Source organism: Antechinus flavipes, chromosome 4, assembly GCF_016432865.1.
Source record: "Antechinus flavipes isolate AdamAnt ecotype Samford, QLD, Australia chromosome 4, AdamAnt_v2, whole genome shotgun sequence".
Classification (NCBI taxonomy): Eukaryota; Metazoa; Chordata; class Mammalia; order Dasyuromorphia; family Dasyuridae; genus Antechinus; species Antechinus flavipes.
In genome coordinates, this window is record NC_067401.1 from 187,258,901 (window position 1) to 187,276,867 (window position 17,967).

Consider the following 17,967-nt stretch of genomic DNA (forward strand, 5'->3'; position numbering starts at 1 on the left):
CTATTTTGAAAGGCAAATTCAATGGGAATAATTGTAAATTCTTAAATTTAGGTTAAAACAGCCAGCCTCACTAATATAGAATGGGGGGAAAGCATTTTGTCTGAAAAAGATATGAGTTTTAATGGACTTCAAGCTTAATATGAGTCAGTAGTATGTGATATGGCAATCAAAAAGCTAAATTGCTATTATGTTCCATTAAGGAAGCCACAGCTTTCATGAATGAGGATAATGGTGTCAAAACACTTTGCTTTGGTCAACCACTTCTAGAGGACTATATTCCAGTTCTTATTAATGTAAGGACATTGATAAGTGGAATTGTGCTCAAAGGAAGGCAATTACAATAATATATGGTCTTGAGTCTATGTTATAGAAGACACCGAATCTAGAGAAGAGCTTGGGGGGTGGGGAGGAAGGGGGAAAAGGGGGAGGAGAGGAAATGATAACCAAATTCAAGTATCAAGAATGGAAGAGAGTTGAGACTTGTTCTATATAGTCCCAGACAGCAGAATCAGGAACCAGGTGGCAGTTGCAAAGTATTTCCACATTTAGGCTTGATGTCAGGGAAAACTTCCTGACAATTAGAGCTATCCCAAAGTATTTGCTAGAGGAGATGGAATGTTCCTCCTCCTTGGAGGTCTTCAATCAGAGGCTGGAACTGATCAACTCTCTCAAGTGCCATGGCTCTTCTTGATTCCCCCAGCTGCTATTGCTTTCCCACTAAAAATATATACTTACATGTCTATAAGTTTTGTTTTGTTTTGTTTTTTCCTGATAGAACCTAAGTTCCTGGAGAGCAAATATAGTTCCATTTTTGTCTTTGTTAGACTGGATGGCCAACAAGGTCCTTTTCAAATCTAAATTCTATGATTCTATCACCCAAAAGAGTGGATGTCAATTCCTGGCTTCACACTAAGCAAAGTCAGTTTAATCTGTTTCCCATTCTTTAACAAAAAGTAGAGATCATTTGAGGGAAATTGTTAAGTGTTGGAATCAGAGGATCTGGGGTCAAATCCTGCCTCTGAATTGACTAGGGGACAAGTCAATTAACCTCATTTTGGGAGGGAGGGGGTTTCTGAAATTCCTTTTAGCTCTATTATCTATGTATGATCTATGGGTCTTTGATGTCTCAATTATCACAACTCAACTATTTTTTTCTGACAAGAAGGAGCTATACAGGAATAGAGACAACTAGGATCAACAAAACCCTCGCACCACTATAAGAACCTCAGTTTTTATTTAATTACCACTCACAGCAATGAATTCCTTCTTACCAAGGCAGTTCATCCCATAGTTAAAGAGCCCTAATCACTAGGAGAATCTTCCTTATATAGCACTAAAACTTGCGTAATTCTAACTTCCACTCACTAATTTTGGTTTTGTATTTTTTTTTTTAATTTGCTGAGGCAATTGGGGTTAAGTGACCTGCCCAGGGTCACACAGCTAGGAAGTGTTAAGTGTCTGAGACTAGATTTGAACTCAGGTCCTCCTGACTTCAAGGCTGGTGCTCTATCCACTGTACTATCTAGCTGCCCCTTGGTTTTGTATTGAAAAATCAATTAACATTGAAAACTTTCTCATATTTAACAACTCTGAAGTCTTGTCAAAATCTTTTCTAAATATGATGCTCCATCACTTTAGCACTGGACAAACTAATCAAAGATGACAGTCACTGACAGCCTAGATGGCAACAGTTGATACGCAGCACTGGACTGCAGCCAAGAATATATGAATTCAAATGCCATCTCTTAATATATGTTAGTTGCATGATCCTGAGCAAGTCACTTAACCTCTCTTCAACTATAAAATAATGATAAAAATAGCACCTACCTCCCAGGGTTAGTTTGATGATCAAATTAGATATGTTTCAGCTCAACCACATTCCACCTACCTTATTAATAGATAAAATACTAAATTGCACCTGAAGTACCTAGCAGACAGCCTATTATATTTGATGGTCTCTTATTTAGTCTATTATATAAATACATTTGCACCAGTTCTAGAAGGCTATGAAAGGTGCCCTTCAGATTTACACACTCCTTTTCTTTCAGTTGAACCAGATTTGTAGCATTAATACCCTTTGTCCTTGGACACTTGTATCCAAAGAAACACATCCTGATTGCTTCTGTGAAAAAAGGAGACTCACTTTAGAGTTAATCTCAGACTTGGAAAGGGATATGTTGACAGGACTGCAGCTAAACTAGGCCAGCACTTATATTTTTGGCTTTCTGTATAATATGTAATACTTGTACTTTTTAAAACTTCCAGACTTGTACATGATTTTTTCTGGCCTCCTGTGCTTTTAAAATGTTACAATGGCTTTTCTTTCCTTTTTTGCCACCTTTTCCCTAATCTTCCAGCCCTACACTCCCAATTTGAAAAAAAGAAAAAAGAAACCAAACTCTTGTAACCAACATGCAGAGTCCAGCAAAATCAATTCCCACATTAGCCATGTCTGAAAATGTCTGAGTCTGATTCTGCATCTTGGTTTTATCCATCATGACTCTCTTAAATGGTATAGCAGCAACATGTTGCTTCCCAATAATTCTATAGGAAGAATCCAGTTTCTACCCTGGTTTTGATTCAATGCTATTTATTTTTTTGAAAGTTTTTTTTTTCTTAAGCTAATAAATTTATAGTCTTTTCTTTCTTTTTCTAGCTTCAGAGCAAGAATAGAGGTGATATGCATCCTCTTTTCTATAACTTAAGTCTATAAACTCAAAATCCAATATCTTTTTCCTGTAGTCATGTCTTTTGAATCAAGTTCTTATTGATCTGTCTTATTACATCATCATAATTTTCCCATGTAGCCTGACTCTGAGAGATCCATCCCATATAACAAATAGTACTTTTAAAGACCAAAAAAAGGGGAGGGAGAGGGAGAAAGAGGAAGCTAATTGATCAATACATTGAAAAAAATCTTTAGACTTATGCAGTGTTCATTTGTATATCTTCAACTTCTGTAATGGGCTGAAGCTCGAGTTGATGCACTGAGGTCCCAAGCACGTGAGGCTAAATAGTAATTGGACCATACTCTATTAACATATATGCTTGGAGAAAGAATGGCCCCACCCACTCTTTGTTTGCAAGTCCTGATGTGTTGTATAGGAAATGACGATTTTGGTGGGTAGAGGCAGGGGAGTGGAAAAGGAAAGGGAAGGAGAGACTGCTGGCTTGCGTCTTGACACAGCTGTTCCCATTGCCATTGCAACGGCCCTTCAGCTCAGATCCCCTCTGCTAGCTGGCTTCCTGTCGCAGCTGCCCATATTGCTATCACAATCCTTCTTGCCCATATTGCTATCGCAATCCTTTTTTACCTCTTCACTTCAATAAAGAGTGAAGATTTTCCCCTTAAGCTGAATTCCTGACTCCGGCTGATTTTAAATACGCAGTCATCACAAACTTCTGCAAAACCCTTTAGTTACTTCTATTGCTTTTTAAAAGCTAATTTATACTGAATAATCTAACAAAATAAAAATCACACAGAAAATTAGGATAATGTGCTGTGAGAGGAATGGGACCAAATGGAACCACAAAGTTCCCTTCAAACATGCTCAGATGCATGGAAAATACTGAATTATTAATTGTTTATACCTTTCCTTCAATAAAACTACAGTACTTTAGCCAAGATTTCCCTTATATTGGGCAGATTTGATCTCAGAGGTGAGATTTAAATCGAAGTCTTTATCCAATATTACATTTCTAAGAATCAGTAAATTAGTAAATTATAAGGGTAGGGAGGGTACCATTGCCCTCAAGCAGACAAAAGCACATTTTTCCTTTGCTCTATTCATAAGTCATTAGATTAGTAGAATTAAGGAAATTGAGGAGTTGAAGGAAACCCAAAGCTATCCTTTTCTCAGAAAAGTTACCATAAGTCCATCCTCCCACTACAGAAGGAGATGCAACCAGAACAAGAGAAAAAAAGGGAGTCAGTCCTCTGGATTATGTTTTAACTCCACTTTTCTATTATTTTATTAAGACAATTCACTAACCCATTACCACCCATTTACAAACATGGAGCACTTCTTGCTTCTCACTCCAAGCCTCAGGGGCAGATTCACTCTACAATGGCACTGCAAGAAAAATAACTTTTCCAAAATATTAGGGGTACAAAAATGGAACCTACATCTGGAACTCAGAAATTAGGTTTGCAGAGTGGGGTTAGAGAGAAAAAGAATTAAAAAGGAGGTCAGACTCAAGACTGACAACTGTGTCAACATTCTTATAAATTTAGAAAGTCAACCCCATTTGCCTTTCTTTCTGGCTACTACATTAAAAACAGCACAGTGGACAGGTTGCTGGATCTGGAGTCAGTCAGACCTGAATTCAAATTTGACAGAGATACTTATTAGTTATGTGACACCTGGCAATTCACTTAACGTCTATTTGCCTCAAATTTCCTCAACTGTAAAATGGAGGTGATGGCAACTACCTCCAACTATTTTTGTTATTGTGAGGATTAAAAAAAAAAAATCTTTAAAAGATCTTTTTAGTGTTAAGCACAGTGCTTCTCTCCTCTTTCCCCTCCTATTTTACACTGCAATCTCAACCTTATGAAAACCACAGTGGAGGGGGGAAAAAAAAAACCCCAACATTTCCCACCAGGAAAACAAAACAGATATTCAAAGGAAATTTTCAAAATTCCAGATATACTTTTATCATAACTCCCTCCTAAAAGCTCTAGGTTAATTGTTTTGGGATCCATCAATCAGAAAGCAAACTTTACCATGTTTGCAATCCAACCTTTTCAGGTTTTTTTTTTTTTTTTTTTTTTTTTTACCATTAGGCAATATTGCTGTTTACTCAAGATTCTGTATTCCTGAAAAGGACCAACAGATTTTTAAAATTCAGGCACAATGGCTTTTTAAAGTAAAACCAAACTTCCCTTCCCTGAACAGTGTTGTACTTAGTGACTCGGCCAAGTATCTTTAAATGTTTTTATTCTTGGACATCCTCCCCAATCCCTTCTTCCTTCCCCCCTCCCCCCTGCTTATTTTCCACTTTTCTTTAATATCTACCTTCCCTGAAAAAGAACCTAGTTTCAAAAGTTGACAAAAGTCAAAAAATATGTAAGCTGATTTTAATTGACATGAATGCTGTCACTCCGACTCCTCTCTGTAAATATGAATCGGCACAACATCTATTCAGCAAGTCACCTTTCTCCCAACCATATACAACTAGAACTTGGTACACTTCCTTTAAAAAGCTGTCAATTATTTCTATTTTAGGGTAAAATTTAGCTCCATAGCGTCTTCCTCAGTTTTTTCCCCCATTTCAGATTTAGCCTTGCCCCAGGCTCAAGGTCACTCCAGTTCACCTTTACCTTGATCCAGGTTGTTTCCTTTGTGAAGTATAAGTGTGACTTTATTCTCAGCATTTGTGGTCAAGTGATTTTTTCTGAAACAATCATTAAGCTCCTTTTCCAACAATTAAACCATCCCTCCCCTAAAAATCTATCATTTTTAGACATAGATTTAAAAGTTTCCTCTATCTTCTTTAAAACCAAAACCAGATGCAGAAATTCCACCGTTTCCTTGAAACTAAGCTCTTAGAAGCAAGGCTTAGTGCTGTATATTCTGGACCATGCCTAGGCAGTTATAACTTTTGTCAATATTAAACAAGTCAGTCCCACCACATTCTGCACAACACCATTCCTGTTTATCCAGCTGGAAACATGATGAAAACAAATCCTGAAGAAGGCTAACAGTGGCCACCAGTAGAGACACAGATTTGATAGTTCATGTGAAAAGTGAACTTCCTACCAAAGTAATTTTTTTAAAAGAGTATCCCAAATTATCTCCCCTCCCCCACCTCATTTGAGGACTATTCATCCAAGGCAGTGACTTAATTCTTACCCATACATGTTGAATTGTTTATTTTTATGGCATCTGATGTGGTCACAGAGCAGGATCTAGAAATACTATTTTTATAGGATTTATCAGAACAAAAACCCTGATAGTAATGCCAAAACCAATTCTTATTTACCATAACTTTTTTGTAAAGGAAATTACAGTTCAACTATGGCATCAAGTCAACTTACAGCTTTCCTTATGCTTTCTTTTCAGGACCCCTTGCACAACTAACCAATCAATTTTGTCATTCCTTCCCTTTTTGTCCTATCCTAAGTCCTACAGCCACAATTTCCTTGTCTTCCTACTTTTGTTTTCTAAACAATCTCTAAACTTCATTTCCAGTCAATCAATTATTGTTTATTAAGCACCTACTAAATGTCAGACAAAATTTTGGGGATACAAAATTTTAGGCACAAACTGTCCTGGCTCTCAAGAAATTCACATTCCAGTGGGGGAGACAACTTTGTATAAACAAGCTATATACAAGACAAAGTGGAAGCAGTCTAAGAAGGAAAGCACTAGGACTCAGGAAGACTGGGAAACACTTTTTGCCTTTCTCATAAGAGGCACTATATAAAAATGTTTATTCTCTCTCCTCCCCTATGTTATCCTGCCATTTCAATCTTATGAAAACCACAGTTGGAAAAAAAAAAAGTTTCCCATGGATCATGAACTCAGTTCAAGGGAGAAATTAGGAAGAGATGAGGAAGGAGATAGTTGCAGACATATAAAAATGTATGAAGTCAGAAGAAGGGAGTGTTTTGTATGAGGAATAAGTCAGTGTTCCTGATTGTCTAATCAAAATCAGATTCAGTACTTTATCCTGTTCCTATCCCTACTGACAAAACATCCATAGGTTCTACAATACTGTATGAATCACAACAGACTTTGCTTAGTTAGGGGTGAAAGATCTAGTTCATTCTCACAATATACCTATTCAGTATGTAAGAGGGCAAGTTTGATAAAAAGGAAATAATATTCCAAGGGGGAAAAAAATATACTCTTGGAAAACCTGTTTTGTAAATCTCTGATTTCCCATAAACAAAAAAAAATTTTTTTAAAGAACAAACAGAGCCTCAACAGTTGATAAAGGTCTCATCTCATTTCTCCCCAGCATGGAAACATAGGAAGAATTAAGAATGTCCTCTTCAGTTTCTTGGGGACAAGAATATTTTAAATAATATTTTAAAAAATAATATTTTAAAAAATATTTTAAAAATATTTTAAAAAATAAAACATAATAGATAATAATCATAGTAAATCACTGTCCAGCTCATACAAACTTAAGACTTGCAATTAAAATCCAGCAACCTAACTTTAGTAATGTTTTTGTCTTACCTCTCAAGAAAAGCACTTCAATATACCCTGGTCTACAGAACTATAACTGTGGATTCAAATTAGACAGGCTATGTCCTTAAAGAACAAGTATCACCTAAGCACTTTAATACAAACCCATCAAAACCTGGGATAGGACCTGTCTGTTGGTTCAATGTCTACTGATCAGATGAGAGTTAGCATACCTAATCTTCCACATCTTTTACTTTCCCTTCAGAGAATTAAAGGGAAATTTTAATTATTTCAGATTGGATTGGCAGGTTTAGGAAAATTCCCTTAATAGCACTGTTTTACAGTATTCCTGCCCATTTAGGTGCCAACTTATATGAACAAGCATATCTAAAACAGGTTTCTAAACCTGTGTCCAGGAAAGGACATAACCCAGAAAAAGGAAAGCTACTGTTTTTATAGTGAGGAAGAGAACCTTCCCTTGGAATTGGAAGATTCCTTTTGCCCCTTGCTGAATATTCTATTTATCAGTGAACATTTCATTCTGTTTCCTGACTTTTCTTCCTTTCTAATGTTGGATTCCACACTTTCTGAACAACCCCTTCCCTCAGTTCTACCTCATGTCCCTCTGTTTCATTTTATTACAGGGCTTCTTCTACTACATCTCCCTTCTTCCCCTTTTATCCCATGTCTCTTTTCTCTAACTAACCTCTCCACTACTCAAGGAAAACGATCATTATCCCATTAAAAATATATATATATATATTTGTATTGGTATATTTTGCTTACATATGTATATGTATACATACATTCTCTCCTCCCCCTCCTACAGAGCAATCTCTTAATAGAAAAAAGGGGGAAAACAGTTCATTAAAAACTAACCAACTTTTTTTTTTTCAGTCTGACAGTTTTATGCAGTGCTCCAAACCCATAGTCCCTCACTTCAGCAAAGAAGGCATGGAGGTGCTTTCTTATCTCTTCGTTGAGGCCAAGCTTGTTTATTATTTCACAGCGTTCAATTCCTATGTTTTGTTTTTGTTGCTCTTTTCATTTACAGTCGTAGACATTGTACGTTTTGCTGGTTTTGTTTTCTTCACTTTGCATCAGTTCATTAAATCTTCCCATGCTTCTCTCAATTCATGTAAGTCTTCCCATGCTTCTTTATCATATTTTTTACAGCTGTAATCTTTCATTATTATGACAACTATTTTAGCTATTCCCAACAGATGGGCAGCTATTCCGGATCCAAGTCTTTGCTATTACGTATGATAAAAAGCATTGCTATAAGCATTTTGAAATAGTCAGGGTCTTTCTTTTTACTCTTTGAACTCCTTGGGGTCAAAATAATTAAAGTTTATGTAGTCATTTAATACGCTTAAGGGCGTAATTTCTGATCAAAGGGTATGGGCACTTTCTTAGCATAATTCCCAATTGCTTTCCAGAATGAGTGGACCAATTCACAATTCCGGCAACTTTCACAATTGTTCCAAAATCGAGTATTCGACAACCCAATCCTGATAGTCTCCCACCCCTTGAAATTCCCTTGGAATGGGGCTCCTCTCCTTCTCTTATTCACCCCAAGCTCCTCATCTCCGCCCCTAAAATCCCCCACGACGGTCTCTTCTTCCTCCAAAAGCCCCCTCCCTCCCGGATCTCCCAGCAGACAGGCCTGCAGCCCCTCCGAAACTGAAAGACTCACAGGAGACCAGAGCAGGAGGTGCAGACAAAGCTGCCCACGGTGATATCCACGTAAGTGACCCCACGTTGGGCACACTCGAAACAGTGGCGGTTTCCGGCCTGGCTGCTGCCACCGAGCTCCCGAACCCGGCGACACCACACTTCCGAAGCTGCCTCCGCTTCCGCTTTCCCGTCGCCGCCGCCAGGGCCCGAGCCCTTCTTCGTAGCCATCATCGTCGCTTTTTCCCCACCCCCTGCCCCTCTTCAGCTGGCTCTCCTCAGACACCAGCACTGCCACCTTCTCACCTACTGGGCACTCTCCTCACCCACGGATCCCGCAACTAAAGCTAGCTCGCGCAGGCGTCGCTGCACCTCAAACGCCTTCCTCTCCCCCGGCTCTGATTGGACGGCCTCTCTACTCCGCCTCTCTCACTGGTCCGATTACAAGGAAGCCGCGGGATATAGCAACTCATCTAGCTTCGCCTACGCCCCTCCCCCAACTTCATGACCTTCTTGCTTTCCGATTGGTCTGAGGGAGAAAACGAATAGTGTCACTTTTTCTTGGCCTTGCCCCTGCTCCCTGGTAATCCAGTTCTGGAGCTCTCATTGGTGGCACGTTCCTTCTTATTTCTCTACTACCTTGGGGGAACTCGGACTAGGTAGTTTCTACGATTCTACAAATCTGGGCGGATAATGTCAGCGCGCGCTACCGGCGTTCTTGCTATCCGCTTTTCCGCTCTTCCCAGTAACTTTAGCCTCTGGCAAATTAGGAACCTCTCCACCAATCATCGAATAATAATACTCTTGACATTAATTACGTTCTCTTTCAGTTAAAGCAGCGACGTGGACCTCAGGGACACTTTAAAAAGGCTTCGTGCACCTTGCAGAGGCAAAAGCCTGGGACCAGAAGGCAGAATACTTGACATCTAGTTCTCGGTCTACTACCAACTTGCTGTGTCAGCCAGTCAACAAACATTTATTTAGCGGCCTATTTTGATAGCGTTACAGCAACGTTATGATAAGTACTGGAGATAGAAAGGAAGGGAAAAGACATTTTCTGCCCTGAAGGAGCTTATTAGAGAGAAGGAACACAATATGCAAAAATATATATATTCAAAGCAAGCTCTATACAGAAAAAAAAAAAAAAAGGAAACTAAATAAGAGGGAAGGCGTTGGAATTAAGAAGGGCTACGGAAGGTTTCTGGTAGAAGGTGGGATTTTAGTTGGGATTTAAAGGAAGCCAGGGAAGTCAGTAGTTGCAGAGAAGGAGAAAGCTTATTTTAGGAGTGAGAGAGCCAGAGAGGATGCCTAGGACCTTGAGATGAAGTGTCTTGTTTATAGGAATAGCCAGAAGGCCAATGTCACTGGATGGAGTAGTTAGGGAGTAAGGTACAAGAAGACTGGAAACATAGGAGGGGTTAGATAGTAAAGGGCTTTGTATACCAAAAAGCACTTTATATTTGCTTCTGGAGTTTTTGACAGTCTAATGAAGGAGACAGCATGCGGAGAATTAAATACAAACAAGCTATCAACAAGATAAACAGAAGATAAAGAGAAGGAAAGCTTTTTTAGAATTAAGTAAGATTGGAAAAGTAAAGGTGAAATTTTTACTGGGATTTAAAAGGAGAAAGTTAAAGCCAGGAAGCAAAGGAAAGGATGGAGAATTCCAATCATGAGGTACCACTAGTGAAAATGTTTAGATAATAGGGAGATGTATAAAATTCACCATATCCAATAGGCAGTTGGAGATAAGAGAATGAAGGTCTCAGCAGAGTAGTTATAACTGGTTAAATAGATTTGAGAATCATCTACTTAGTGATCATAATTTAATCCATGGCAATTGAGGACATCACCAAATGAAATAGAATAGAGGAAGAAGAGGAGAGGGTTTAGGACTGAGTACTGTGTGAGATCTGCATCATTAAGGAGAGATGTCTCCTTCTCTGATTGGCTGTGCGTATGACCTCATAGACCCTATTTAAGCTGTGGGGAGAGGAAACAGGTCCTCTTTGAGAGTTCATCAGGACTTCATTAGGAGTCAGCTGGAGGTCAGCCAGGAGCAGGATGTGAACATGTGAATAAAAGATCTTGAGCTTGCACATGGCTGTCTACAAGTACTCTATCATGTATTTAAACAATCGTTCCTATGAAATGATGGCCAGAGATCTCTGAAAACCTCAGACGGAGGTGAGCTTGGTAAAATTGGTTTAAGCACTGCAAAAGTTAGTGACTGAAGATTTCTCTGAGGGCCCTGGGATCATCAAGGCTTGGGTGATCCAGATTAAGGGGTTCTGTTAATGATCCTTATGGTTATTCACAATTCAAGGGTCAAAAAGCTTTATTTTGAGGTCATAAAATACAAAGTTCCTAATGAACTCACTATTTGCCAAGGGGAAATGTAAAGTACAGACTAATTTCTTGGAGGGCCTTTAGCTTCAGAGTTTCAGCCCTTTACAGGGAAAGACACCCTAAATTGGGCAAAGTTCCCTAGTGGAACTCTCAATTAACAGGGTGAAATGGAGGACCTTATATGCTTAAAGAATATACTTAACTTTATGACATCTAAAAAAGCCTCCGGTTTTATTCAGTAATTATGAGGTCAAGATAATCTTTTTAATGCAAGGAATTCATTAAGAGCTCACTGCAACAAAGGGCCATTTAAAGATAAAATTATTCTGTTAATACCCCTCCCTGCTTTCCTTAGACAACAAAGTCCACTTAAATTTTTAAAGTCTACTCCTGTCAATGCCCTTCCCTATGGTCCACCTAGATAGATATTCAGTTGCTAGTCTTTTGTTTACCCCATCATTCCCCGCTCAAACAAATGGGAACCAAAATCTTTTGGAGTATGAGTTAAAGAGTCTTCTGAAACTGTTTCCTGATGAGATTGGGCAAATTAGTTGTCCTGTTTTACAGGTCACACTTGAAAGGGTGATGAACTCAAGGGCCTGGAAGCTGGTCAAAGCAGGATCTAATGTGTGCTAAGTCTCAGGATCAGAATTAGCATGGTATCCAGTGTTGACCAGTGAATCAGTTGGAGACTGAAGGAAACAAATCTAAAGAGATGAAGCAGGGAAAATAGTGTTATAAATAGTAAAGGCTGCTCAGTTGGCCAAGAATATATATGTTAAAATATTTAAAGGGGGTTATACACTGATAGTCTGAGGAGATTTCTACTCGTCATGGTGTGTGGGATAGGTGCTAGACCCCCTTTCCCAAATTTACTAATCAGAGACATCTTCATGTACAAAGAGAAAGCATTTATTTAGTCTCTGCAGGGAAAGGCCCAGACACACTCCTAGGAACCATGGGCTGCTGAACCTGACCAGCTTCCACTTGTCCAAGATTTAAAAAGCAAAAGACTCAAAGCTTTTCATTGGATAGACTAAAAGGAGGTAACCATCCTTTACCAATGTCCACTGTTTCCTGTGGGTCAGGTCACTTTCTGTGAGTCTGACCTTTAGAGACTGATGTAAATTGTGTCCCCTTTAATTCTTAGGGAGGGGGGCCCCGATGTAAACTGTATTCTCTTTGGGGGAAAGGGTGCTCCTGACTCTCAAACCCTCCTGCCTCTGGGTTTTTTTCTTTCCAGATAACTCCCAAGATTAGTAATCTCATTCAATTGGAAATCTCGGCCTGGTACATAGTCATTCAAACTGCTCCCCAGCTCTAGGCCAAGACTAACCCTATATAACTAAGAGTTTGTCAACCCTTCTTTGCTAAATGCCCTTCTGGACTTAGCCACCGATAAAGATATTTTCTTCTCAGTGTAAACCCATCTTTGCTAAATTCCTAATCAGGAGTTTGCTTGCTAAGAAAACTGTCTTCTTAGCACACTGTTTTCTTAGTGTAAATAAACCCATTCTTTGCACAAACCTCGTGCCTATATTTATTGGGGTTCATGAATTCTTTCTCAAAACCTGCACAACTGGTCAAGGGGATCCCATTGCTATTAGGGGATCTCTTAATCCTCAATTCTCACACCTCATCAAGACCATATGACTCCCTGCAACCCATGGTTCAAGACTGGGAATAGGGATCATGTGACTTCCTGAAACCTGAGGCCCAAGACCTCATCTTCCCCTCTGGGTATAGAGATCATGTGACTTAGGCATAGTCTCATAAACGGAGACAACTTCATCTAATCAGTCCCATTCAATGGAAATATGATTAAAACATTGTTCAGGTCAAATTCTCTTCTCTGCATGTTTCTGATTTAGTTTCAATAATCAATATTGAAAAAAAAATCTCAGAAACACTTGCATCAACCCTATTCTTACATCATTTTGAAACACAGATATAGATTTAGTAATAGATAGATGACAATCAAATACTTATTTATCTGATTGTTTAAGATACAATGACTACATATTATCAGATAGAAAACAGCAAGATCTTACGCACTTGCATTGTGCTCATGTCTTCTATTGATCACTTGTTCTGATTATAGAATTTTGCTATGAGAATAAAAAAAAAAAAAAAAAACAGGACCATGATTGTAACATCAAACTAATCCTTCTGACTTAAGCCTAAAAGCACGTATGTGGCAGTATAAAGCATCCTTAATTCTGTTTAACTTCAGATAAATCACAGCTAACAACTAATCATACAGTAATAAGTGCACCTAAAAGCCAGACTAGGAATGATTAGGTAGGAAACACACAAACACAACTGGACAATTGAGGCTGAAAACTCCCACCTTAAGTAAAGCCAAACATTGTCCTTCTGGAATAGGCTCCAGCAAGGCCTTTTTTAATTCCTATGTAAGTAGTTGACCACAGAGAATGGAAAAATAGTATGCAGTTGCCTAACCATCCAGGTACAGGGAGCTTGGGATGAAGTAAACAGGATGTAGCTGTCTATAGCCAAGCCAAGGAAGCTTGGGTCCTGCTAAATGTTTCAAAATCTGGGATCCCAGCAGATCCTTGTTAGTTTAAGTCCCAAACAAATGTTAAAAAGTAACTTCCCCTGGGAGGAGATAATCATTGCCTTATTTAATAATGAGCTACCTCTGACCAACCAGTTCCCTGATACTATTTGGTTCTGTCTGCTTTTACAACAATAAAGCGCCTTCCTTTGAGAAATGAATTTGGCCTCTTGATAATTCTTATGAATGAAATATACAATCCTACTGGCTTCCAGCTCTTGACCAGACATAGGCCTCTATCTGTAACAGTTCATTATCATGTCCTTTTGAGTAGCTTGTGTTATTTCTCTTGAATGGTAAGTTACTGATTTAAAATCATACCTGAATTTAAAACACAAAACAATAAAAGTTATAGACCCAAGAGATTTTATTTCAAATAGCAAGTCTCACGCCAATCAGAACTTCAGTTTCCAAGGATCATATTTTCTAAATAAGAGGTATTGACTATAATCTTACATTGGTAACCATCTGACTCCCCAAAGTATTATCTTTCTTCAGTTTTCATTAGCCAAAAGGAAAAAATTAATAAGGTCTATCAGAACTCACTTTTGCTTAACATTTTTTCACTTTTTTCTTCTCTAGTTTAAACTCATCCTGGTATAAAGACCATTGTAAATTGTAACTTTACCATTGTAAATCACTTCTGTGTAATAAACAGACTTGCAAATCCTCATTAAGCCAAGTTCATTGTTTAGGAATTCCATAACTTAAAACTATTTTATTTCCCAGGATGGATGATCTTGTCCACATCAAGGCGTTTAAAAAACCTGGCAAGCCTATAAATTAAGAAGAACTTCAAGGACTACAGAAAAGGAGATGAGCCTCTTGTTCCTGCCTACCTATTCCATCTATCCATCTGTGGGTTGTGCTTTTTGACACTTCTCTCATCTTGTAAAGAGGTGGGAGAAATAGATTAACTCTGCAGTACAATCTGATAACCTAAGGTGAGGTGTTTTCAATGAGCAACAATCACCCATTTTAGACTTTAACATTATTACAATAACTCCAAATAATTTAATCTTAGCAATTTTCATAAGGGATAACCAAATTATCTTAGCTATAACTTCCTCTGAATTTACAAGAAAAAGTGAAAATATCCAATTTCCTAAATGGCAATTACAAAACACTTAGCAGAACAGGTAAAATAACAATAAGTTTTAAACAAAGTTTCCAGTTTCTTTTAATTCTGTTCACAACATTTAAGTTGCTCATAGATATATGTTAGATTTATGACTCATCCATTAGTATTTACTGAGTCCCATCACCCAATGGGTAGTATTTTTTTCCTCCTTTTCCCAAGCTATTGCAGCTCTGGAATTATCAGGAAGATTTGGGATTCCTCTTCCTGCTCCCTTAATTTTCACTTTTGTTTTAGGAAGAAAATAAGACAATTCTTTTTTTTTTTTTTAATAACTTTTTATTGACAGAACTCATTCCAGGGTAATTTTTTACAGCATTATCCCTTGCACTCACTTCTGTTCCGATTTTTCCACTCCCTCCTTCCACCCCCTCCCCCAGATGGCAAGCAATCCTTTACATGTTAAATAGGTTACAGTATATCCTAGATACAATGTATGTGTGCAGAACCAAACAGTTTTCTTGTTGGACAGGGAGAATTGGATTTAGAAGGTATGAATAACCTGAGAAGAAAAACAAAAATGCAAGCAGTTTATATTCATTTCCCAGTGTTCTTTCTTTGGGTGTAGCTGCTTCTGTCCATCCTTGATCAATTGAAACTGAATTAGCTCTCTTTATCGAAGAGATCCACTTCCATCAGAATACATCCTCAAACTGTATCGTTGTTGAGGTATATAATGATCTCCTGGTTCTGTTCATTTCACTTAGCATCAGTTCATGTAAGTCTCGCCAGTCCTCTCTGTATTCATCCTGCTGGTCATTCCTTACAGAACAATAATATTCCATAACGTTCATATACCACAATTTACTCAACCATTCTCCAACTGATGGGCATCCATTCATTTTCCAGCTTCTAACCACTACAAACAGGGCTGCCACAAACATTTTGGCACATACAGGTCCCTTTCCCTTCTTTAGTATCTCTTTGGGGTATAAGCCCAGTAGAAACATTGCTGGATCAAAGGGTATGCCCAGTTTGATAACTTTTTGAGCATAGATCCAAATTACTCTCCAGAATGGCTGGATGTGTTCACAATTCCATCAACAATGTATCAGTGTCCCTGTTTTCCCACATCCCCTCCAACATTCCGCATTATCTTTCCCTGTCTTTCTAGCCAATCTGACAGGGGTGTAGTGGTATCTCAGAGTTGTCTTAATTTGCATATTTCTCTGATTAATAATGATTTGGAGCATGTTTTCATATGTCTATATATAGTTTCAATTTCTTCATCTGAGAATTGTCTGTTCATATCCTTTGACCATTATCAATTGGAGAATGGCTTGATTTCTCGTAAATTAGAGTCAATTCTCTATATATTTTGGAAATGAGGCCTTTATCAGAACCTTTGACTGTAAAAATGTTTTCCCAGTTTATTGTTTCCCTTCTAATCTTGTCTGCATTTGTACAAAAACTTCAATTTGATATAATCAAAATTTTCTATTTTGTGGTCAATAGTGATCTCTAGTTCTTCTTTGGTCATAAATTCCTCCCTCTTCCATAGGTCTGAGAGGTAAACTATCCTATGCTCTTCCAATTTATTTATAATCTCATTCTTTATGCCTAGGTCATGAACCCATTTTGACCTTATCTTGGTGTATGGTGTTAAGTGTGGGTCAATGCCTAGTTTCTGCCATACTAATTTCCAAGAAAATAAGACAATTCTCAAAATATGATTAAAATACGATATGTCACAAAAAATGGGTGTCACATTATAATCAAACTTTTTTGTTGTTTCACACAGACCTTTTCAGTTTTTGTGAGCCAAGAAATCCATGGTTTGAGTGCCAGTTCTTATTTCAGAGTAAGATCTTCACCCTGGAATTTTCACTGACAGACTCCAAATCTGACTCTTGATTTTCTTTTTCTTTCCCATCTACACACTCCTGGAGCAGTTAGGAGGGAGAGAAAGGGAAAAAAAAAAAACAAAGAGATTCCATTTCCTCTATTCACTATTCTGAAGTAACCCAGGTTTAGGGATCCTATTAATTACTAACCAGGTGAATTTAATTTATTAAAATTCACTTCCAAATTACCTTACACAGAAAATCATTTATTTCAACATTATATTGGTCACATCTAAAAACACATTTAAGTATCAAATATGAAATAATTATATCCAATAAAAGTTAGCATTCATATAGCATTTACTCTATCCCTTCCTGATGTAATAGGATTTTTTGGTCCCCTGATTTTAGGGGGCACCTTCTGTTTTAGCACTAAGTCAGGCAATCCTAAATCTTCTGGATTTGGAATCTGCCTTAGGAAAACTCTGACCACTCCTTAGCCAGATAATTTCTGGCCTCAGGAAACTTCTACCCAGTACCAAGTACCAACCTTAATTCACCTGGAGATTACTCCCTAGCCCACCAACTCTTAATTCATCTGAAGATCACTTCCTAGCCTTAGCTTCAGGTCATAGAATCATCATGTCAAAGATAGATTCCTTAGCCCTTAGGCCATGTGGGACTGGATAAAGCTGTTCTAGCCTGCTGAATTCTCAGCATCAGATAAACCCTTTTTTTCCAACTTAACTTGGAGACTGGGACTGCGAATTCTTTTGCAATACCTGTGATACTCACTTGGGGATACTCAAACACTTTTAGGATATCTTATCCCTCAACATTCCTTCCTTCATTTTCTTTCTTTCCCTTTTTTCTTCTTTCCACATAGGATATCATATCCTTACTCTGCCATACAGAATATGATGTATTTTGTATATACAAAATGTACATTTTGATCACTGAAACCTCACAAGTTATCTTGATATTTACTAGCTAGATTTCTTTCTTAAAGATCATGCCTTAAACCCAAATCATTCTGATTCTTAGTGATTAGCCAACAGTAGGACACAGCCCAAGCCTACTTGATGACACAGAGTAAAACTAAATCACAATTGTTTCTGTTTTGGTCAGAAACTCTGAGGGTCTTCCCCTTCCAGATTAAGTAAAGAAGTCATTCTTTACCTCATTTCTTACCTAGCCTTAATCACTGGTAGGGCATTATGTCAATCAAACTGAGACCTGTTAAAAACCTTTAAGAGATACAGCACACCCTGACTTAAATTCAACTCACTTAAATGTCATAGTGAT

At 38.0% G+C, this 17,967-nt stretch overlaps 1 protein-coding gene and 1 long non-coding RNA gene across 10 annotated transcripts in view; one reads left to right on the forward strand and one right to left on the reverse strand.

Annotated features, from left to right (window-relative positions):
• The window catches only part of AGFG2 (ArfGAP with FG repeats 2), a 59,006-nt gene extending 49,864 nt beyond the window's left edge, over positions 1–9,142 (reverse strand). For all 8 annotated transcript variants that reach the window (XM_051996012.1, XM_051996008.1, XM_051996011.1 and 5 more), the window contains exon 1: positions 8,836–9,142. In XM_051996012.1, coding sequence (XP_051851972.1) covers positions 8,836–9,047 — 212 coding nt within the window. In that variant the 5' untranslated portion in view covers positions 9,048–9,142. The remainder of the gene's footprint in view (positions 1–8,835) is intronic.
• Positions 9,143–9,321: 179 nt separating this feature from the next.
• LOC127560984 (uncharacterized) overlaps positions 9,322–17,967 on the forward strand; it is a 59,789-nt gene continuing 51,143 nt past the window's right edge. For both annotated transcript variants that reach the window (XR_007953442.1, XR_007953443.1), the window contains exons 1-2: positions 9,322–11,000; positions 14,470–14,684. This is a non-coding gene — a long non-coding RNA (uncharacterized LOC127560984). The remainder of the gene's footprint in view (positions 11,001–14,469; positions 14,685–17,967) is intronic.